Source organism: Watersipora subatra, chromosome 4 (assembly GCF_963576615.1).
Source record: "Watersipora subatra chromosome 4, tzWatSuba1.1, whole genome shotgun sequence".
Lineage (NCBI taxonomy): Eukaryota > Metazoa > Bryozoa > Gymnolaemata > Cheilostomatida > Watersiporidae > Watersipora > Watersipora subatra.
Genome location: NC_088711.1, coordinates 24382988 through 24406062, shown reverse-complemented (window position 1 = coordinate 24406062; position 23075 = coordinate 24382988). Strand labels below are relative to the sequence as shown.

Below are 23075 nucleotides of genomic sequence, written 5' to 3'. Positions count from 1 at the left end.
ATTCTCAATATAAAGTATTATTATTTAAAAGCTGCTCTGGAATAAGGTATGTACCATATGCATATATCTCTTCATGTAAGCCGATTCTAAAACGCAAAATCAAGTTAACCGTACAAAGGGGTCAGGCTTCTACCCACGTAACTTTGATTGAAAGCAAACTCTAATAAATTTCAAATAGCAATTTTTAATAAATTTATATGATTTTGAGACATTTTTTACGATTATTAATAAAAGTAAAACATAACTAAAATGGTTACCACCATTATTAACTCGTTTACTACGAAATAAATATTTTACTTAGACAATTAAATATTCAGGAAAACTAAATATTTGATATTGGCGCATATAAGTTATCATAACATTTTACCAAATTAATTATCACAAAATTTTACACCATCTGACGTCATAAGAAGGCCACAAATGTGTTGCAGAATGAATACGGAGATTTTTTATCCTCTTCATATTGCCATTGTTGACAAGTAAAGCGTGTCCAAGCCAGATGAGTTACCACTATTATTATAGCTTACTGCATTTTTGTTACTGTTAAAAATAAATACTTACCGTCACTGCTACCATTGCCCAATAGTTGTTCATCAGGCGTTCAATGATCTACAATTTGTGAAACCTGTAGCTGTGCAGCTTATGTAGCTGTAATGCGTCTGACCATTGCAAAGAAGAAATAGCCTTCAAAAATGCTCTCTTTTCAAAGCGAAACTAAAGTCAGCGTGACACGCAAACAGGTTTTTCATTTGCTCAATGTAAACCGATGATTGTTTCCTTTTGATTGAGTGTTGATATGATAGGCTAATTATACAACTACTTACTTATCAGCAACGTTTTGTAATTTGTCTACCAAAGCTGCTTGACTTCAACAACTTTTTGCTTTTATAGGTACAGATTGAGTGTATGATTTTTATAGGGTTGGCTTATATGCGAATTCTTATAATTTTTCTGATTCTAGAACTGTTTTTCCAGAGTCGGCTTATATATGAGATAGGCCTATCTGCGGAGACATATAGTAGCTCTCACCTTATCCAGCTCCGTCTCAGTTCATAAATTAATAAAGTTTAAGCAGCGTATATGTCATCTCATAAAACTTCTGGGCATCAGACTCTTTTTTAAGTTTTCAAACATGTGACTAGAATTGTCACTTCATATTTTCAGGGTGTTTCTAAATATGTACATATACATGTAAATAGGTGCTTGCATGAACATATCATGTTAATGAAAAATAGAGTTGTCACAAAATACTAGATATATTTCTTGCGGGTTCAGGCACTCCACCCATTGCTGGAGAATGGTTGTGAAGGAAACAAGGAACCTGAGCCATACATGAAGTGTGCTTTTGTTGGAATTTCCAACTGGGCTCTTGATCCTGCTAAGATGAATCGTGGAATATTTGTGCAAAGAGGAACCCCAGAACCAAATGAACTGGGAGATATTGCACGGTATGTATCACTTCCACTTCATTATAATCATATTTTTTTTGGTTATGTATGATTTTAAGAATAAGAGCCAATGGAAGTGCCAGTATTGACTTCACAATGTCACCGAAGATTTGATACTTAAAACTGAATGCATTAGTGACATGCATTTGCCAAAATTTGATACAGTTGCTGTAGAGCTGGTCGTGCTAGAAGCCAAAGCTTTGAAAGGTTTTGCATTCGTAGTTAGAAATAAACACATAATTTTCCAGTTGGACAGATATTATTTGTTTTTATTGTATCCTCACTGTTAGACTGTTAGACTGTTTTAGTGTCATTTTATAAGATAGTAATGTAGATATTTTGTCAAAGTGGTCACCACGATGACATGTGATAACTTGTGGCAAAGGATATTATGATACAAATATTTAGACATGTCTATTGTGGGATACTCCTACATGACTCCGTTCTGTTGTAGGGAAATATGCAAGAAGTCTCGCAGTAAAACAGACCAGTACATAGAGCCTCTAGCCAAGGCCTATTTGCGGATCTGTCAAGCTAAAAAACCAGATGAACGAGATTTGACAGAGTTCTTTGGCCTTCGTGACTTCTACAGGTTGGCTAAGCCTATAATTAGTTGTGGTAGGATTTACTTGGATACGCAGTGACAGTATTGTGTCAGTAATGCTACTGCAACATCTTGCACTAACTAGTATTGTTTTGAACTTATTCAATGAGTCTTTTGTTTGAAAATTATCTTTCTATTTTTGTCAGCCTTAAAGCTACTTTGAGCTGCCCTAGCAAAAAGTCATAGTTGCATCTTCTATTGTAGCATGAAGTATATTTAGTAGATTCAGTATTAGATGTATTCTATACAGATCATTTTACAGGTTGGTTAAGCCTATAATTGAGTATAGTATATATAGTATATAAATAGTAAATACAACAAGTAAATAGAGTAAATACAACTTGCCCAGCAGCTAGCAACATATATGAGTTGAAATTCTCTCAGTTAACCTGAGAATAATATTTAGGGAAATGAAGATTTTATAAAGAATATTGTTGGCTGTAAGTAGATACAAACAGTTTAATTTTGTATACGATCAGATCATTTTTCTTAACTAATCCTTAGAAATTGTATACTTGCCTTTAAGCATGGCGACATACTAGTATATGGTAAACTCGGTTTACAGATCAAAAAGCGTTACTTGTGTAATAGCTAGCCATTTCTGTTAGGTTTTATCACATGAGAAAGAAACAAATAATATTTGTGTGATAAGAGAGCATTGCCTCACAGTACAAGTTAGAATTGACAGTTTACCAATCTGTAAAACATATACTGTATACCTACTCACTTGAGTAGCAGGAATTTTAATTATGAAAAACCTAAAACCTTGAATTCGCCACCACAGAACATGGTGAAGAATCACAATATTATGGTGACTTTCTTCACTGCCGTGTTTTAAAAGTGAGCCATGAAAGGATAGCTGGTGCTGGTGTATGGTACACAAAATAAATGCACATTTACTAGCAGATAAAATGACAAATCGGGGTTTAAATACAAAAAATAGGTAAATGAAGCAGGTGCAGTGAATATTTACTTGATTATCGGCAGCAAAATTCGTCTGACAAGTTTTCATCTTCGTAAGTATAAGAAAATTTATACTTTCAGTCGCTACTGTTTTCAGCATTAAACATTTTACGTCACTTGGAGCGCATGACTAGTTAATCTACTATTTTACTTTGTCTGCTGTTTTACTTTATTCTATTACTTTTTCAGTTTAATGAAAATGGTGACAAACTTTGCCGCTGCCGATACACTCAGTAGAAATCGAATAGAGCACAGCGTGAGACGGAACTTTGGAGGATTTGATCCTGACGACTTTGACCCAATGAAAATATTCAGTGAGGAGTGTCCTGCCCTCAAAACTTTAGAGTCAGATCAAGATGGTCGCCCTCCTGTAGATCCGATAGGCCTCATTCGGTCGAGCCTGTCAGGATTTGACACTGCTGCCAAAGGGTAAGAGGTTAACTAATTATGTATGTTTTCAGTGATTGGATGGTAATAATAAAAAAGACAGGAAATAACAAAGTTAGTATTGTACATTAGTTTCTTTTTCTATAAACTTACCAACTGCTACATGTAAGTCTGCTGTGATCGTTTTATGCCTGTTATATAAAAAGCTTGCAGGCATTAGCACATCAATCGCATGGTTTGCTGTTTTTTGTCAATGACAATAAGATAGCTGGATGAGTATAGAACCAGACCCTCTTTAGCCATGTTTGACTTGTAAAGGTGTAAATAAATAAAGGTTTAACAGCATTTGAGCATTAAAGATGTAGTTGCGTCAAAATTTAAGTTGATCTTAAAAGAAAGCATTTTTTTTTCTCTATCAGTTGATATGTTGTTTGTTGTGTTACGCGATCGCATTGCCAAGATATTTGAAGATTAAAACCGAAAAAATCTGATCGCCGTAAAAACGCTCAGGCCACAAAAACGTGCCCAGCCTCGCCAAAAATGATGTCACGCGTTTGGCAACCTGTCTCTATCCCTCGTATTCACATCGGCTATTTGCGATAAAAGTCTAGTCTTACGCGGCTCTATTGGCATATATCTTATTTTGTATTTGCTCATGTTAGCTAGAATAAAATTTTAAATCCTGCTACAGATGCATTATTATGAATGTTTCAAAGGCCTCAAATAACGAAAATTGAAAATTTGTTCTACTCACTTTCTCCAAATGTTGTTTAAACATTTGGGTACCGACTACCAATTCTACCGGTCTACGGTAATTCTGTCAAGTCACTTTATGTAGGACGCGGTCTTTGTATCAGCAGTTTTGCAGCTACCCTATACAGCCTCCCATAAGCCCCGCCCACATTATGTCGCCTATTACATATTGCCTACGTACTAGTTTCTTGCTAGTAGCAATGATATACATTGCTGTATATCATTGCTAGTAGTATTCTTACCGAATACTAAATTAATGAAATAAGCAAGCCACCTCTTTGAAAAGAATATAGACAGGGATAGAGTTTTAAGGATGAGAAGTCTGCTGCAAACTGGATTTGAACTCACATTCTTCAGTTCTGCGGACACCCATATACCATATCCGATTCACTACAATATTCTGCAAATCATGTTTTGCATTATCTTTAACAATATTATTTTATTATATAATTTTTACAAGCAAAAATATTTTCATCTCGGCATAAAGCTTTTATTAAAGATATTCATCAAGTCGTGGCCACTCACATAGTATTAGCTGATACAATAAGACAAATTCATCTACTGCAACAAACTCAACAAAACATCATCCAGCACGCATTCAATTCTCGCTTTCTCCTTTATGGCAGTTTCCACACTGACAAAGCTTCTTCGGCTGGTGGGACGACATAAACATTCTGTAATCAGTAAAACAAGTAAATGTAAACAAAGTAGATGCAATAAATATGTCATTCATAGATATGTCATTCTAAAGCGTATCTATTGACAGCTTCCAAATTGGGAGTTGAATAGATTGCGAGTGTAATTTTAAAAACGAATAAACATTTAATAAAGGCGCAAGTACGCCAAGCCAACGATTCGAAGCTTTGGTTCTGGAAATTAAAGATTTGCAATGATCAATCGATTTTACCCACTTCCTACGAGTGAAAATAATTTGTAATCATGACTCTAATTTACCAAAGAAAATTCGAAAAAAATATTATAGCTAGGTAAAACGGCAGATAAGCTATGAAACGATGATTGGAGATAGCAAAGAATTATCATTTTATTAATTAGTACATGTATTTATGACTATAAAAAATATTACATTTACTAAAGTATAGAAGACTCTAAGTTAATTTACCTCCATTCTGTCTTCTTCTGCAGCAAAACGCTGCTGACGCCTGTCAGCTTTGGCCATAGGCTGTCTACTCTAATATTTTACTTAAAGTTGCTCAGAAAACTCTGAGTAGCGGTCGCTCGAACTTGAAGCCATTTTAAAACTATGTATAACTTAGTAATTGTTGAAACGCGTTGAATCAGAAACAACGATGAGAATCTTCGAGACCACAGACAACGCGTTTTACGAGTGATAACCTTTATTACGGCCTATATAAAAATTTCGCACGCATGATTGGCTAACGAATCGACCTCATTTTTATCGCTCGTGGTTTCGTTTCAGATAACAAGCTTGTTACGTCACGAAATTGGCACCCGCTGGAACGTGAGCTTTTTAACAGAGGGCCTCATTCAAACGCATATATCTCTGGACAGGGTTGGTCTACAAAGACAAAAATGGCATCAAATTGTAGCTGATGTTTTAGCCTTTTATGGGTCCTAATTTCATTTTTGACGCAACTACATCTTTAAATGCCAAGTGATTATGCGAGTGCTCCTAGCATGGCAAGAAAATGCTTGAAAATAATTGAAATTTTAAAAGTAGTTCTTTAGGGTATTGTTTATGTTTTTGTCAATGCTCGTTTTGGGAATGTAGAGCATGCTGGGGTGTGCAAAACTCCTTTACATTTACCTGAACAATATTGCCATTAAAAGCTTGCTAACACGTTCATACCCTCAAAGTGAGTTTTCAGTTTAGACAGCATCTACTAGGTTTACTATCATTACATAGTGAAAATTTTACGTACTCATTTGGAAAAGAATGTGGAAATTTTTATGAAAATGGAAATTGTAGAATTTTTTTTGAGTTTTTTGTCCGTTTTTGCTATGTCAATTGATATTCTGTACCCTTCCTTTCACTAAGCTAACAGAAACTCTGTATGCTAGTATCTCATCCACTGCTGAGTGCCTTCCTGTTCAGGTTTATATATTGATATCCGAGTTCCGAGGAAGTGATATTTTGCAGAATGGAGAGTCGCTACCTCCTGATATTGACAGAAAACCTTGGTGTACTCAGTATTATTCTGGATCAGTTTGCCTCTCAGGATCAGAAACAGCCAGAGGTGGTTTTTGGAAGCAGATTTAGAGATGATGTTTCTTATACACAGGTGTGTTATGTTCGTATTAGGGCACATTTTCTTAGGATATTGTAGTAGCTTCAACATTTCATTTTACTAGTTTCCTATCAAGATTCTTGTAATTGTGTAACATTGTTTTAGATCTGCCACAACATCTACAGGATAAAGACTTGTATGGCCATGGGGAGGCCTGTTGTCCTTCTCAACCTTGATGACCTTTATGAGAGCTTGTACGATGCACTCAACCAGTACTTCTCTACTTGGGGAGACAGGAAGTTTGTTGACATCGGACTTGGAACACACCGTGTGAAAGCATTTGTCCACGACGCATTCAGGTAGTGACTTTCAAATACAGCTGTTTATTGCCGCTGTATTGACTAGAATTTTAAAGATTTAGTAAAAAGTACACACCAGCAGTTATATGGCAAGTGTGAAATGCTAACAAATTATAAAATGTAAAATTGTTTTTCTCATTACACAGCACAGGATTTCAACCAGCAATATCATGGATGATGAGGGCAAATTAACATTACAATCTGTCAAAAATAAATACTGTATATACAGTTTCTTTACATCATCATTGTACTGAGCTTCTACGTGTATCTCTTATTTTCTGATAAACATTAAAGTATTTCTTTAGCAATATTTGACAGGCTCTAACTGCACAACCATAGTTAAGACACAGAACTTGTATATTATATTTGTTTTTCATTATTTCAATCCAATATTGCAGGCTGGTTGTAATAGCTGACAAGAACAAGGTACACTCAGAGTTTCCTATTCCTCTTATCAACCGTTTAGAGAAACATTATGTCTCAGCAACCTCATTCCTCACAGCTGACCAGAAGCAAATCAAAAAGGAGTTAGAGGAATGGGCGATGAACTTTGTGAAACCTTCTCCATTTCACAGGTTTTTCTTAATAGCTAGAATACATATATGTTAAGATATTTTATGAGCAAGCAGTCAATGTAGTGAGACTACTACTGGTTATACATTTTTCAAAAATTACCAGTTTCTAAACTGTGCTATAATTGTCATACAGAAATGTGTGCAAGGACAATTGTGAGGGCTGCCAAGGTGAGCTCACTCAGCCATACCGATTGCCATGTGAGCATTTCATTGGACAGTGTTGTCGAGAGAAGATGTTCAAAAATGGCTCATTGAACTGCCCTGTAGCCGAGTGTGATGAAAAATTGTCAGAGGAATTTCCCTGGATGATTGATTACGTGGCATTGGAGAACAGGTTTGTTGCCAGAATCATCAAGTCTTTCATGAGATGAGACATAGATGATTTTGGCTTTAACCACTTTCATAATCGAAGATTTTAGGTTGATTGAATATTTCACTTTTTTTTAAATTCATAATGCAACATTGGTTTATCACAGTTATATCTTATCACTTATCTTCAGTTATGCTGTCCAATACAGCATTTATGTTATTCTAACTGTACATGTTTTAACAATGTTGGAGGCTAACATATTTGTTGGTCACTTCCGACAGTTCTGAACTAAGCAGTTGATTTTTAAAGGCCTATATTTGCTGGATCATGGTTATATATACACTATTATAACATTATGTGCATTTATTGTATAGCATCAAAGCAAAAGGAAACTGTCAGCAGCAAATACAAGCTTGTCCATTTTATCCTTTTGCCTATCGGCAATGCAATTTGTAATCTTTGGTAGACCGTCTCAGTCAGCAACAGAATAAACTGTTTTTAAATAATATACACATGAGCATATCTGACCCAAATTTTTGAAAAGGCCATTGCATTCAGACTATGGAAATATTGTAGAGCATCCTTAAAATACTATATGAGAAAACAGTATTCACGAGACAGCTAAGAGTTGCAGTTAATTCTTCGTAATGTGAGCGAAAGTAAACAGAAACCATTTGTCTGGTTACCTTTCTAATTAGAGTGCTAAGTTACTTACAGTTGCCCAACTTGTCAACACTTGATGAACACTACATGCTTACACCAAATTCAATGGGTATTCTGTATTTGTTTCATATTGGATTATTTACACCAGTTTCTAGTTGTGAATTGTCAAATGGCACATTTTGTAGGCAGTACTTTGGTAATTCAAGCCTTGAGACAGTTTTTATTGGGTACAGCACTGAAGCTACTGCTATTGCTGTTAGCCTTGCTGTACAAGACTGTAAAGTAAAAATAAAGGGGGACCCTCAACACCAACAGGTAAGTTTAGGTGCCTCTTCTCATCTAAGGAACTCTAGTTTAGTCTTATACATCACTTATTATCTAAGGAACTCTAAATTAGTCTTATACATCTCTTGTCATCTAAGGAACTCTAGTTTAGTCTTCTACATCTCTTATCATCTAAGGAACTCTAGTTTAGTCTTATACATCTCTTATCATCTAAGGAACTCTAGTTTAGTCTTATTCATCTCTTATCATCTAAGAAACTCTAGTTTAGCCTTATACATCTCTTATCATCTAAGGAACTCTAGTTTAGTCTTATACATCTCTTATCATCTAAGGAACTCTAGTTTAGTCTTATTCATCTCTTATCATCTAAGAAACTCTAGTTTAGTCTTATTCATCTCTTATCATCTAAGGAACTCTAGTTTAGTCTTATACATCTCTTATCATCTAAGGAACTCTAGTTCAGTCTTATTCATCTCTTATCATCTAAGGAACTCTAGTTCAGTCTTATTCATCTCTTATCATCTAAGGAACTCTAGTTTAGTCTTATTCATCTCTTATCATCTAAGGAACTCTAGTTTAGTCTTATACATCTCTTATCATCTAAGAAACTCTAGTTTAGTCTTATACATCACTAATCATCTAAGGAACTCCAGTTTAGGTTTCTACATCTCTTATTATCTAGGGAACTATAGTTTAGCTTTATATATAAACTAGCTGTGCTTCCCGGCCTTACTTCCCAGTATTAAAAATCAGCTTATAAACAATGAGAAGTAATGAGAGTTACTTGCCATTTGCTATTAGCCTGGCACATTGCCTCTTGAAAATTTGAGTAAGCTTACTAATGAGAGCTATTCGTCTCCGTGATGTTATGCAATCAACCTGTGTAGTACCGTTGGGTATTGGCTCCCATATAGCAACATATATCGGCTAGCGAGCAAATCAATCTCTGTGGTGTAATTGGTACGGCGTCGGACTAACAAATGGGAGAGTCTGAGATCAAATCTTCTGCGGTATGGAATCTTTATTTCAAGATTTTAATACCTATAGCTGGAGGGACACACATACCAACACTGAAAATTATATATTGTCATCTTAGGCACTCACAATCAAGCCTTATCTGTTTCCCATCTAATGAGCTCAGGTATAATTCTTAGTTAGCTATCAACATCTAGGAAGCTCAGGCCTAGTTCTTTCCTCATTAACTCATTCCTTTTTTACGTATCCTCCCTCTCTGCATTTTGAATTTCATATCACAGTACATATATCCATTATCAAAGTTTTGAAGTAATTAATATTATTAAGCTGCTCTCAAATACTTAAATTAGATTTTTGTCAAATTTTTGCATTTTTCCAACTTTGTTGTGCTAGTAAATAAGTGGACAGTTTAGGTCTTGACATCTGCCTCAAAGCAAATATAAAATAAATCAGCTAACATATTCAATTTGCAGCAAAACCTATATTTTGCCCTCGACTCATAAAACAGATCATGCTGTAACACCAACATGTATATATTGCTTGTTATAGAGAATGCGTCTAGTATTTGACATTCTGATAGGCAGTGAAAAGTTGGAAGTGCATGACTAGACATTGCTGATCATCTATAGTACCCTATTGTAAACCTGTACATTATCCTGAGTTTTATACTGACTAAGGGCATCCTGCTTGTAAAATCAAAGTCTTAGCAATATTGGCCATTGCCGACCTTTTCCCTTTTAAACATGGACATAAACTTTATGGTACTGACAGGTTCTTGAAAGTGCAAAGTTTCACTTGCTGCAATGCGCCACAGGAGAGGCAGTCCTACGGCTGGAGAGAACTCAACTGAGTAGGGAGGCTATAAAAGTACAAGGAGTTTACATGAATGAGCAGCATCATGACACGCTATTGCAGTATTTGTGCTTTGAGTTGAGTGACCGAGGACACAAATCTAAACTTATTCAGGTTTGATGTTGAGAAACTCAATTTATAATTCTGTTATGTTAATTCTTTTTGCATATGAAGCTTTTTCTTACACATTTTATATATTTTCTGCATTCACTTTTGAATATAAATTCTACGTGTAAAAATTAGTCTTCGATAAAAGATGGATACCTCCAAAGTATGCATGAGAAAATGGTGAATAATTTGCTAAAGCGTTTTGAGGTTTTTATTTTAGTTTGAACATTTTAGTCATTTTATTAATGGCATGTACAGAAATTTGTGATTGTGTGGAAGTTGGCACATTTAGAACAATTGTTATTGTAGCAATAAAATAAAAGGCTTTGATATCCATATTGCTCTTTATCATTCTTGAAAATTTAATATTAATTCAAAGATCATCTTTTAATAAAAACGAATTAGTTAGTCTTCTTAAATAAATCTCAAATATAGCTGATTTCAGATATAAGGAATTACAATGGAAAATATAATCTGTCCAATGTGGACCACTCATTCCGTTGAATCAAGTATATGTAAATTATTTATCTTATCTTCATTATTCTTCAATAATGAAGGCATATGTATGCGAGAGCTATCATTTAAAATGATCAACGGCAATAAAAATTACCTAGGATAGTCCTTAAGGTTTTATTTTTTGTATAAACTACATGTAGATGAATAGTAGCAGTAGCAACCATTCACCTAGGAATTATATTAAACGTCTTCCGAGTTTTAAGAATGAGTTTTATAACTTGCTAAAATATTGTTTCACCAAGGCTACACCCTTGTTGCTATCTTCTAATTTAACCTCTCAAATTGTTTTAATTTAAATGCTATTTTACCAAGGCTACACCCTTGTTGCTATCTTTTAATTTAACCTTTCAAATTATTTTAATTTAAATGCTATTTTACCAAGGCTACATCTTTTGCCGAACTCATGAGCACCCGAGACACAAAGCTACTTAAAGACAGTCTTCAGGCAACGTTTCCTTTGGATAAGATTGAAAGTATTTTCCTCAGAGAGTTTGCAAAGGAGGACCAGTTTACAGACAAGATCAGGTGGGTCTATGTATATATTTTATAAAACATATTACAACCTGACTTGCTTTTCAAACTACTCTTCTTCACATCAGAGTCTCTTGACAGAGCATTAGTAGCTAGTAAATACCTTTTATACAATTTGAGTGTACAAAGCCTTTCAACTTCTGGTTATATTTTCAGAACCTTTTACAAAGAAGCAAGTGAGCAGAAAAAGATGAGAGTGCTGCTTGTACAGTGTGAGTCTGCTAATGAGAACATTGAGTTCTTAGACTCCATTCGCTACATCATACAGCGGGAGAATGAGGCTCTTCCGTCACCCACCCACACATTGCTTCTACTAAATGTACCTAGAGGGCACAAGTTTTTAGGCTACCAAGGTTAGAATGAGAACACTACATAAGTTTTTCTACTTTGGTTAGATGGTCACATGACTATCAGCAGTATTCTTATTTAGATCATGCACTGTAGATCTTGTTGTTGACAGGTGGTAAATGGAGATGTGTGCACATCGATGATCCAAAATCATCTGATATGTACTTGCCTTCTCTTGACTACTGTCTTAATCATAAACCTAGTGCCGTATTAAACTGCCTACTGGAAGGTGAAACAGATGGAGAGATGGATGATTTACCACCTTTACTAGAAGAATCTGAGGTATGATGGTCTACTTTGAATTGCTTATAGAAAATTTAAGATATATTTTACAACTATTTCTTGTCAGAAGTATGAAATTTGCCAAGTTAGTAGTCATAAATCTTGTTCTGCTTTCATTGTTAGGGCACGCTACAACACCGTCTCCAACTATCATTGAAGTCTAGCTAGACTGTTCTCAGTAAACCAATATGCACCACTCAGTTTTTTATTATAGGTTGACCCAGATGTTGACTTTGAGGAGTTGTGGGAGAAACAGCAGCCGACCGGTGTGAACAAGCAGTTGAAAGAAGATATGCACCACTTCCTTGTCAATTGTCTCCCCCGAGCAGTCTCAGTCGTGCAGGCTGACCATCATGAGGGGAGACTACAGCTTCTGAGGAATTTGTTAAATGATCTTCAAGGTAGCAGATAGTTGGAATGGCTCAGTGATTACAAATTAAGTCATCAAATTTCATACATTTATCATTCAGTTTAGTTTAGTGTCATTTTCTAGGATCCATAAATTTTGGTTGTTACACGTTTACATGCAATCACTTCATTATTCTATAAGATCACTACTATAATGTATTTTTGTTAGGAGAATTTTCGCAGCTGTTTGTGAAAAGTGTGTACAGTTTGTTGAGGAGTGAAGAGGAGGTACACTACAGGTATAACTGGGTGAAGGCTGATGCTGCAAAAGCGAGCAACATGAAAGAATCGGAGACATTAAGGTAATTTTTATTCAATATTTGTTTCAAATGTTTTGTTTAGGCGAAAGTCAGCAGAGAGTCGACATGTTGCTGCAGTATTCTACTTTTTCATACTTCATGTGTTATATTGATATGCCCTGTCCTCTTCTGATATTTCATGTCTCCTGCTGATGCGTGATGTCTCTTTCTGATAAGTAATGTCTCTTTTTGATAGGTGATGTCCCTATTTGATGTCAAACCTTTTGTTGATGTGCAATGTTGATGGTCCACCATAAATTTTTCGTACTTTGCTGACGCTTTAGCAACTAGAAAATCTAGTAATTTCGTACAATCTTCATTCTTTTAGTGAATTGTAGGATTAAAACTTTAGTTTGTGAATTTTCTTAATTTCTTTCAAAAATTATAAGATAACAACAAACATTATAGAATCAACTCAAAATATATTGTATTCAGCTAGTTATTTGGAGCAGTCAAGTTCTGCAATAGGCAGATTTCAACCGTTTTATGAGTAATGGTAGTGATTTTTTTAAATAGCCAGGAGTAGGCATACAGTAAGTACATCTATCAAGCTGATTAGTAATAATAAGCAATTAAAATATAATCATAATATAATTTAATCGTTCATCGATATATCTATATCTATATTCAAATATCTTTGTATTCTGTTTTAGCCATCCTATTGCATTATTGAAGCTTTATTGACTTGGCTTTCTCTTTTGCAGACACGCTCTGGAAGATTCTCTAGAGAGAGCCTTTGTACCAGCCTTGGCTGCTGTTGTATCGTTTGTGGATGTAAAGGAGAACTTGCAGCTGTTGAGTTCAGACTCTCCTTTTAAGTGTCTATGGTTACAAATCTTTGCTAACTCTGACAAACTTGGTCTCACCTTTGACCATCTGACCAGGCGCAGTGGTGCTGATTCATCGGTTACATCAGTGAGTCCTTCTTTGCCAATAGCATTTTTTTCCTCATTTTAGTAGACTTTTTTCCTCATTTTCCTCAATTATTTGTGGTGCTTTTGTGATAGAACTCTCTACTTTTTCTCTGTGGTAATAAAAGTTCTTGATCGTCTTGCTTTTGTAGTACAGCTGCTTATTATGGCACTGTAGTAAGACAACTCTTGTCGATCGCTAGGTACTGTCAATAGAAATCCATGTTTATATGATTCTGTTAAACTTCATATGCTGTTCATGCTCTTGCTACTAGCTTATTGTTTTTTAAAGGCATCTGATACAACTGTTCAACAACCCATAGAAGGCATCATATGGCTTTTGCCTTATAACCCCAAATGTATAAGTGTATCTTTTAGCCTGCTATTCACATGAGTTCCTAAATTTTTGTATCTGTTAGTTGTTTTATCAGTTGTCTTTAAGTCTAGATAAAATAATTTGAGAGAGTTTAGCTTTTTCTTGGCGATCCAAAGACAATATTACAAACTGTTTAATAGAACATCAAAATAATGAAAAGTGTGATAATGAACTTGTCTTCTCATGATAGTGCAATAGTAACATTTTATTAACAAGTTGGTTAATTTATCTTCATATAAAACAGAAAGCATTCCACTGTCTGTTGCTTTATTAGATTTCATGAATATTTGGGTAGCGGAATTGTTTGAAGAACATCTGAAACTAGTGGTGGTTTATTACTTTAAATGTACCGGCAGAGATCAGTAGTTTAGCAGATGAATCTACTTAAAATTTATATGGTGATCCATGCAGCCCATTTATGTTCAGTCACAATGTCTACCTACGATGCAATGGTTGAAGAATTAAATTGAATAAAAATATATTGTCAAAAATCAGCAAGATTTCACGTATTGTATATCAGGCACCATACCTTAGTGTATCTTTATGTTTTGTTAGCGACTGCCCAAATCCTACAAGATACAAGAGTTCAACACTGGAAAGATGCCATTCAAAGTTCATTGCCCATTTTCATGGCTGGCAAAGGAAGCAATAGACAAGCTGATATCTGCCTCAGTAAATTCTGCTATAGGTAAGTATATAATATCTCATGCTAATTGCTAAACATAACTGTTAGGGCTGCTGTTTAATGAACTATTACAGATACTGTTTAATAAACCATTAAGGCTGGGGCTATGAAGGCCATTTAGGCTATTATTGCAGTACCGCTGATAAGATTCGGGTTTTGATTACACATGTTAGAAACTATATTTGACATTATGTATGTTTACTGTGTGGCCTTTTGCTATTGCGACAATTATGGTCATGAAATCAGGAACCATAAATGGAGGACCCTAATTTGCAGCATACGATGAACAAGACCTTTCCAAAAGAGAGTTAAAGGTAAAGATGTGTAATTGAATTATTAATTTTGATTCAATTAAATTACAGCCAAGTTAATTATAAATTAAAAAACAGTTAATTTTTATATTTGTTAATGTAACCAGTGTTGAAAGATGAAACGGGACAAGTTGTGTTTTTGTTCAGTTGCAGCGGCCTTGTGTTACAGCTATTTTTTAGAAATGAGGCTATTTTTCACAAGTGTGCTTTAGAGGAATGCTGAATTAAATTTTGCGCCTGTGTGTGTTATTCATTTAGATTTCATGTGTGCATTCTGACAGATGGATCATATTGAATTGTCTCAGTGTATCTTGTCAAGCATGTGTAGCAAGTATAGTCATACTTGTGTTTGGTAGATCATTACTAGTATAGTCACACTTGTATTTAGTAGATCATTACTAGTATAGTCACACTTGTATTTAGTGGATCCTTACTAGTATAGTCACGCTTGTATTTAGTGGATCATTGCTAGTATAGTCACTCTTGTGTTTAGTAGATCATTACTAGTATAGTCACACTTGTGTTTAGTAGATCATTACTAGTATAGTCACACTTGTGTTTAGTAGATTATTACAAGTATAGTCACACTTGTGTTTAGTTGATTATTACTAGTATAGTCACACTTGTGTTTAGTAGATAATTACTAGTATAGTCCCACTTGTGTTTTGTAGATCATTACTAGTATATAGTTAACTTTGGTTTAGTAGATTATTACTAGGATTTAGATCGTTTTTAGGGTCATTTTCTTACTTCTTGTGGAGTCTTTTGCTTTGGTTTGTATTTCTACTACTTTGTCACAAAGGCATTAAATTCATTAATTACTTGGTAGTTACTAGACAGCCGTGGAGTTTTTACATGTTAATATCTTTACAGGCATTGAACAACTAATGAGTCAGTTTGAACAGAGCCCTATCGGAAGCATCATCAACTCTGTGGATGAGTCTCTCTATGAAAGGCTTCTCGGGACCTATATCGAGGATTTCATTTACATGTCTCATCCGTGTAGGGATGCCAATGAGCACTGGGTAAGATGAACTTTAAAATGATTGGTTCCTTGAACAATAGTTATTGAATCACCACATCATCTTTTGTTGCGAAATTAAATGCTTTCCTTCTTTTTTTACAAACTATATCTTAGCTTACATTGGTCAATATAGTCAACCAAAAGTTTGCTTACATTTTTTATTTATAACTGATCATTACATGTAGGTGATTGTCGACTGTCTGTTTATTAATAACTAGTTATTACATGTAGATGACTGTCGACTGTCTGTTTATTAATAACTAGTTATTGCACGTAGGTGATTGTCGACTGTCTGTTTATTAATAACTAGTTATTGCATGTAGGTGATTGTTGACTGTCTGTTTATTTATAACTAGTTATTGCTTGTAGGTGATTGTCGACTGTCTGTTTATTAATAACTAGTTATTGCATGTAGGTGATTGTCGACTATCTGTTTATTAATAACTAGTTATTGCTTGTAGGTGATTGTCGACTGTCTGTTTATTAATAACTAGTTATTGCATGTAGGTGATTGTCGACTGTCTGTTTATTAATAACTAGTTATTACATGTAGGTGATTGTTGACTGTCTGTTTATTTATAACTAGTTATTGCTTGTAGGTGATTGTTGACTGTCTGTTTATTAATAACTAGTTATTGCTTGTAGGTGATTGTTGACAGTCTGTTTATTTATAACTAGTTATTGCTTGTAGATGATTGTCGACTGTCTGTTTATTAATAACTAGTTATTGCATGTAGGTGATTGTCGACTATCTGTTTATTAATAACTAGTTATTGCATGTAGGTGATTGTTGACTGTCTGTTTATTTATAACTAGTTATTGCTTGTAGGTGATTGTCGACTGTCTGTTTATTAATAACTAGTTATTGCATGTAGGTGATTGTCGACTATCTGTTTATTAATAACTAGTTATTGCTTGTAGGTGATTGTCGACTGTCTGTTTATTAATAACTAGTCATTGCATGTAGGTGATTGTCGACTGTCTGTTTATTAATAACTAGTTATTGCGTGTAGGTGATTGTCGACTGTCTGTTTATTAATAACTAGTTATTGCATGTAAATGATTGTCGACTGTCTGTTTATTAATAACTAGTTGTTGCATGTAGGTAATTGTCGACTGTCTGTTTATTTATAACTAGTTGTTGCATGTAGGTGATTGTCGACTATCTGTTTATTAATAACTAGTTGTTGCATGTAGGTGATTGTCGACTGTCTGTTTATTAATAACTAGTTGTTGCATGTAGGTGATTGTCGACTGTCTGTTTATTTATAACTAGTTATTGCATGTAGGTGATTGTTGACTGTCTGTTTATTTATAACTAGTTATTGCTTGTAGGTGATTGTCGACTGTCTGTTTATTAATAACTAGTTATTGCATGTAGGTGATTGTCGACTATCTGTTTATTAATAACTAGTTATTGCTTGTAGGTGATTGTCGACTGTCTGTTTATTAATAACTAGTTATTGCATGTAGGTGATTGTCGACTGTCTGTTTATTAATAACTAGTTATTGCGTGTAGGTGATTGTCGACTGTCTGTTTATTAATAACTAGTTATTGCATGTAAATGATTGTCGACTGTCTGTTTATTAATAACTAGTTGTTGCATGTAGGTAATTGTCGACTGTCTGTTTATTTATAACTAGTTGTTGCATGTAGGTGATTGTCGACTATCTGTTTATTAATAACTAGTTGTTGCATGTAGATGATTGTCGACTGTCTGTTTATTAATAACTAGTTGTTGCATGTAGGTGATTGTCGACTGTCTGTTTATTTATAACTAGTTGTTGCATGTAGGTGATTGTCGACTATCTGTTTATTAATAACTAGTTGTTGCATGTAGGTGATTGTCTACTGTCTATATTATGACTAGTTATTGCATGTAGGTGATTGTCAACTGTCTATTTATTAATAACTAGTTATTGTTTGTAGGTGATTGTTGACTATCTGTTTATTAATAACTAGTTATTGCATGTAGATGATTGTCGACTGTCTGTTTATTAATAACTAGTTATTGCATGTAAATGATTGTCGACTGTCTGTTTATTAATAACTAGTTATTGCGTGTAGGTGATTGTCGACTGTCTGTTTATTAATAACTAGTTATTGTTTGTAGGTGATTGTCAACTGTCTGATGAAAAGCATGAGTAAGGATTTCGAGGGTGTTAACAAGTTGACATTTGTGCATGTGCACCTGGAGTTTCACAAGCTGAAAACTGAATTTGGCAGAATGACAGCTGTACTTGCTTGTGCTGTATCTGAGCAATATGTGACTGCTGCAGTGAAACAGAATCAACTACAGGAACAACCAGATAAGGCAGAAGTTGGTTATCTAGAGTTTACCTGTTTGGTAACTTTGTATTTACAAGCTGGAGAGTATCACTTTGAAATTGTGATTATTCATTCTAAGTAAGCAACAGACTGCAAATAATTGCTGTATGTTCTTGTTGGTGTTTGTTATGTAGGTGCTTCCAGCATGTGATTTACTGGCGCTGTACCATGTGCTTGACCAAATCTCCAAAATCTCCTTGCTTCAAATCCTAGCTTCACCAAAGAAGTGGGTTTGCTATGTAGAGAGATGTGCACTGATAGTAGATGATATCTTGCATGGATATCAAGACAATAATGCTTATCTCGCATCCTTCCATGCTTGCAGGTAAATCTTCAGTCAACTCCTATAATTGTTATATAGTAGCAGACTTAACCATGTTCTAGCACTGGAGTTAAGAATGAACTTGTGTACCAGATTGAGGGGCTGCACTAGTGGCTGACTACTGTTGCAGAAAAACATTAACAAACTTATACTGCCTATCTGCTTGCATTTATTTTTTAGATTACACCCGAGAGCAGTTCATTGTTTTGTATATTATAATAAAATGTCTAAATGGTTCCAGGGAAGCTTGGCTGCGACTCACTGTCAAAAAGCTTTATGTCCTTCATGTAATTGTGTCAAGCCCAAAAGTTGACGGGAAATGGAAATCACACAAGTTAGCATTTTTTATGAAGGTACAGTTTAATTTTATTTTTCCGAAGGTGTTTCTATAAGTTCATTTTGCACTTGTCACAAATAAAACTGCTGATTTTGTTACTTAGATTTTACTGCCATCTTTTTACGGCTGAAAAGTGAGCATTACAAATACATTTTACTACAGACAGTCAAGAGAGTGAACTTTCATGAGTGGGATGATTTCAACCAGGTTGTTACCTCATTAGTACAATCAGTGATGGAAGGAGTCCAAGGCCTGTATAAGTAGGTGTACACTATGCTATGAAACTCTTCTCCTCAAAGAGCATCCTGAGTTACCTGTATATACAAAATGGCCGTGGTGTTTTAGATGGTTTCTTTTCAGCGAGTTGCTAAATTATGTTTACTCACACTACGTACTTAGCACAGGAGAGTTTGTGCATTTATATAGTAATTCATTCTTAGTAACGCTACATCAGCTATTTTAAACTTAGTGGTCCAACAACTTTGTTAATACACTTTTTTGTATCTTTATTGCCTTCCATTTTAAGTCCTACACTTTGATGTTTTGCAGGGGCTGCCCTAAAAGGTGTCCTTCTTGCCTCCAGGAGCTTCACTCACCGGTCATCTTGCCTTGCAGCCATTTCCTGTGCGATGTCTGTGTTGAACAGCAAGCACTCTGTTCTGAAAGAAAATGTGGGAAGGAAATCCCCAATAATTTAACTTTCAATCCTTCATTGACTCTAGGGTATCTACTAACAACAATTAATTTATTTTAGGCTAAACATGTTCTGTATTTTCGTTAATGGACAACAAAGATGATCCTATCTGCTCTAAAAATTAGTGATGATGATATGGCCAGCTTGTCTATGTAAATGCATTTTAAAAACAACATAGGAGCCAAGTCATGGTTGAAAGCCTGTTTTTAAATTAGTTATTGCTGCATGCAGAATAGCAATTTGTTAAGATCACATGGTTTCCTTATTCTGTTTTTTATTTGCATGTTGATGTTTTGTAGGAAGGATAAAATGGCTGAGTTCAAGGAGTTCAGACAGAGACTAAACAAGTTCTTTATGAGCTTTGTATCTGAGGTGGTGTTTAGTGGGCAGCAGGAGCCAGAGGAACGCATCATTCAGTGGCTACTCAACTGCGTAACATTTGGCAGTAATACGGAAACCAGGCAGTTTAGTCTCTTCAACAGTGCTGATGTTGTTGATCCGACACCTGTGCTCAGGTCATTTCTACTAAAGCTTCTGCTGCAATGCAGCCAGAGTGATGCCGCCAGCACTCATCTCAACCGTATTCTTTCTGAGTGGACAGGAGATGACAGTAATCAGCTGCAGACGATGGTTCTTTTCATGGACTGCTGGAAGGTCACTTTAGCATGATAGCTTTAGTACCTTTGCACTGCCATTTCATAGTCATGTCACTCTTAGCATTTGTTGAGTTTCACTGAAATTTGTGAATATCAGTTTTTGATGCCCAAATGACAACTTTGATTTGAAAAAGATTAACTCTTTCATGTATTTAATTACCACTTTAAAATAGAACAAATGCTATTTTGACATTATGCTTGTATTGAACAGGTATCGGAGTTTTATTGACAAGTTGCCTCGTGCTTCATCTAAACTATTTATTAGGAATGCGTTTCTTAAATGATCTTCTGCATTGTTTTCTAACTGTATTCGATTGGTTTATTTTTCGTGAAGTGTTCCATGCATTCAAAGCTAAATATTTATTGTGTTCAAAAATTTAAATGTGTTAAAAGTTTAAATGATTTCAAAAGTTTAAATGTGTTAAAAGTTTAAATGTGTTCAAAAGTTTAAATGTGTTCAAAAGTTTAAATGTGTTCAAAAGTTTAAATAAGCAAATAAACAGTCTTTAAAAGATGAACTGAAGTCTTTAGTATCGATAACACAGTTTATTGCATCATTTCTCAAATTAGACGAGGCTCGCATATATCTGTAGGATATTGAAAGGGTGAGTCTTCAGCTAAATCCCCCAGAGCTAAGCAAGCACCTGCTACAACGGATAGACATAGTGCTTCACAAGGGTATGAACATTGATTTGGCTAGCCTGACTCGACTAGCACATGTCCAGAGTCTAACGAGTCAGTGTGTGTCGATTGTGTTGAGGTCTCATAGTGGTGCCCAAACATCAGCTATCCGCCCAAGGACATCGTCAGGCATCGAGTCGGCTTTGAAAAAGTTGATCACCCGGAGTCGTCAATCAGGAAATCTTCAACCTGGGTAAATCCAATGTAATTCTATCTTTGAATATTAGGGTAACATAGATGAGAAACATTGAGCACTTAACTCAAACATAAATATGAATATTATTGAATGCTACTCTCCTATTGCGAAAGCCATATTGTTTAAGTTTGTTGATGAACAAAGACAGGAATTTCTCTGTCTCGACAGGTTGTTTATTGCGAGGCAGATTTTATCAGATTATGGCGAAGCTTACCTTAAAGATCTGATGACAACACCTCTCAACTACTTGATACCAGATGAGATCAAAAGAGATTTGGAATCCTTCACTGTACCAGATATTCTGTCTGTATATGGAGGTCAACCATATGGTGAAATAAAGACTGCTGTCGATGATGTTATCATTGATTCAGCATCTGACGAGACACTCGCCAATTCAATTAATCAACTCAAGGAGGTCTCTATCCTAACATATTAGTTTCTTAACTAGTTCTAGTCTGTACTAGTTTGAACTTGGCATCAATTAATCACTATTAAGCTCTTTCTAGCTGTTTGCTGTTCTTTTGCAAATTAGCTGCATGCTGGCCTCAGTAACTATTGAATAGCAAGTGAACTAGTCAAAGTTAACAAAGAGACAAAAAATTTTAATTTGTTGTCACAGAAAATTACGCCTGAAAGGCAGTAAGAACATATTGTAATTTAATAATCAAAATTTGATCAAAACATGGCTATAACACTATCATAGTATCTCTTAATACACCTGGTATAGACTATTCTTTTACTTCTGCAGCGACATGCCCAGCAGGATGACACGATGCTACAGGTGCTTTTTACTAGAGTCACCCGTACCCTTGTACAACGAACACCTGTATCAGAGCTTGTTAGAAATCAATTGCTGGAACAGCTGAATCCTGTCTTGTCTAATCAGCATAAGGTAATCCTGTGATAGTAAACACTGCTAGTACTATAGAGTAATCTTATAGAACATGTTAAAGCAAAATGCTACAGAACAGGGGTAGGTATGCCTAGAGTTGGACACCGGAAATGTGTTCGTCACTGAACAGTGCTGGATTATTGTATAAACTTTTGGCATTTATTACACTAATACTGAAACTATCGTAGTTAAAACTTGTTCATATAGGTATTATTAACTCATTAACTGAGTGATATGTAGAGATGTCAGTTGTATGATGATGATGTACATTTCTTAACAACAGATACTACTGGCCATGTTCATGCGTACTGATGGGCTTCCGAAGGAGATGGATGTTAAACAGTCAAAGGGAATCAACCTCAGCATGCTGATTCTTAACCTATACAGTTGTTTGGGTGGAACAGGTCCTAAGGCTGATCTCAACCCACTTGCTGAGATTGTCAACCAGCCTCTGCAGGCTGCAGTGAGATTCACTTACATTGATAAATGCTCTGTTCATGTATTATTTAAAGCACTTGCGGTTCTCTATATATGTAAGAGTTTGTATTTGGGTACACCTAAGGCATTTGAATTCTATTTGTTTACTCTTCACAATTTTATGAGAATCCTGTAGTTTTTGTTTTGTTTGGTGTATGCAATAGTACATGGTGACCAAATCGGATAGCATGGGATGAGTGCATGCGTGCTGATGCATCAGCAAAAGCTGTGGTCCGAATTCTATGTAGATACTTTTAATATTTTAGGTTACCTTGATCAAACGCAGGTTTTTATTAAAAAAATTACTGTGT

The 23075-nt window shown here is 35.1% G+C and overlaps 1 protein-coding gene across 1 annotated transcript in view; it reads left to right on the top strand.

Moving 5' to 3' along the window:
* Positions 1 to 23075, top strand: part of LOC137394074 (E3 ubiquitin-protein ligase rnf213-alpha-like) — a 67470-nt gene that overhangs the window by 24972 nt on the left and 19423 nt on the right. The window contains 27 exon segments of the mRNA XM_068080793.1: positions 1276 to 1448; positions 1903 to 2040; positions 3205 to 3444; positions 6275 to 6416; positions 6528 to 6721; positions 7120 to 7296; positions 7430 to 7630; positions 8455 to 8584; positions 10301 to 10495; positions 11388 to 11530; positions 11693 to 11889; positions 11997 to 12166; positions 12381 to 12567; positions 12747 to 12876; positions 13578 to 13788; positions 14716 to 14848; positions 16030 to 16181; positions 18295 to 18501; positions 18644 to 18834; positions 19073 to 19184; positions 19331 to 19428; positions 19718 to 19891; positions 20162 to 20516; positions 21112 to 21392; positions 21564 to 21810; positions 22144 to 22287; positions 22571 to 22750. Coding sequence (XP_067936894.1) covers positions 1276 to 1448; positions 1903 to 2040; positions 3205 to 3444; positions 6275 to 6416; positions 6528 to 6721; positions 7120 to 7296; positions 7430 to 7630; positions 8455 to 8584; positions 10301 to 10495; positions 11388 to 11530; positions 11693 to 11889; positions 11997 to 12166; positions 12381 to 12567; positions 12747 to 12876; positions 13578 to 13788; positions 14716 to 14848; positions 16030 to 16181; positions 18295 to 18501; positions 18644 to 18834; positions 19073 to 19184; positions 19331 to 19428; positions 19718 to 19891; positions 20162 to 20516; positions 21112 to 21392; positions 21564 to 21810; positions 22144 to 22287; positions 22571 to 22750 — 4902 coding nt within the window.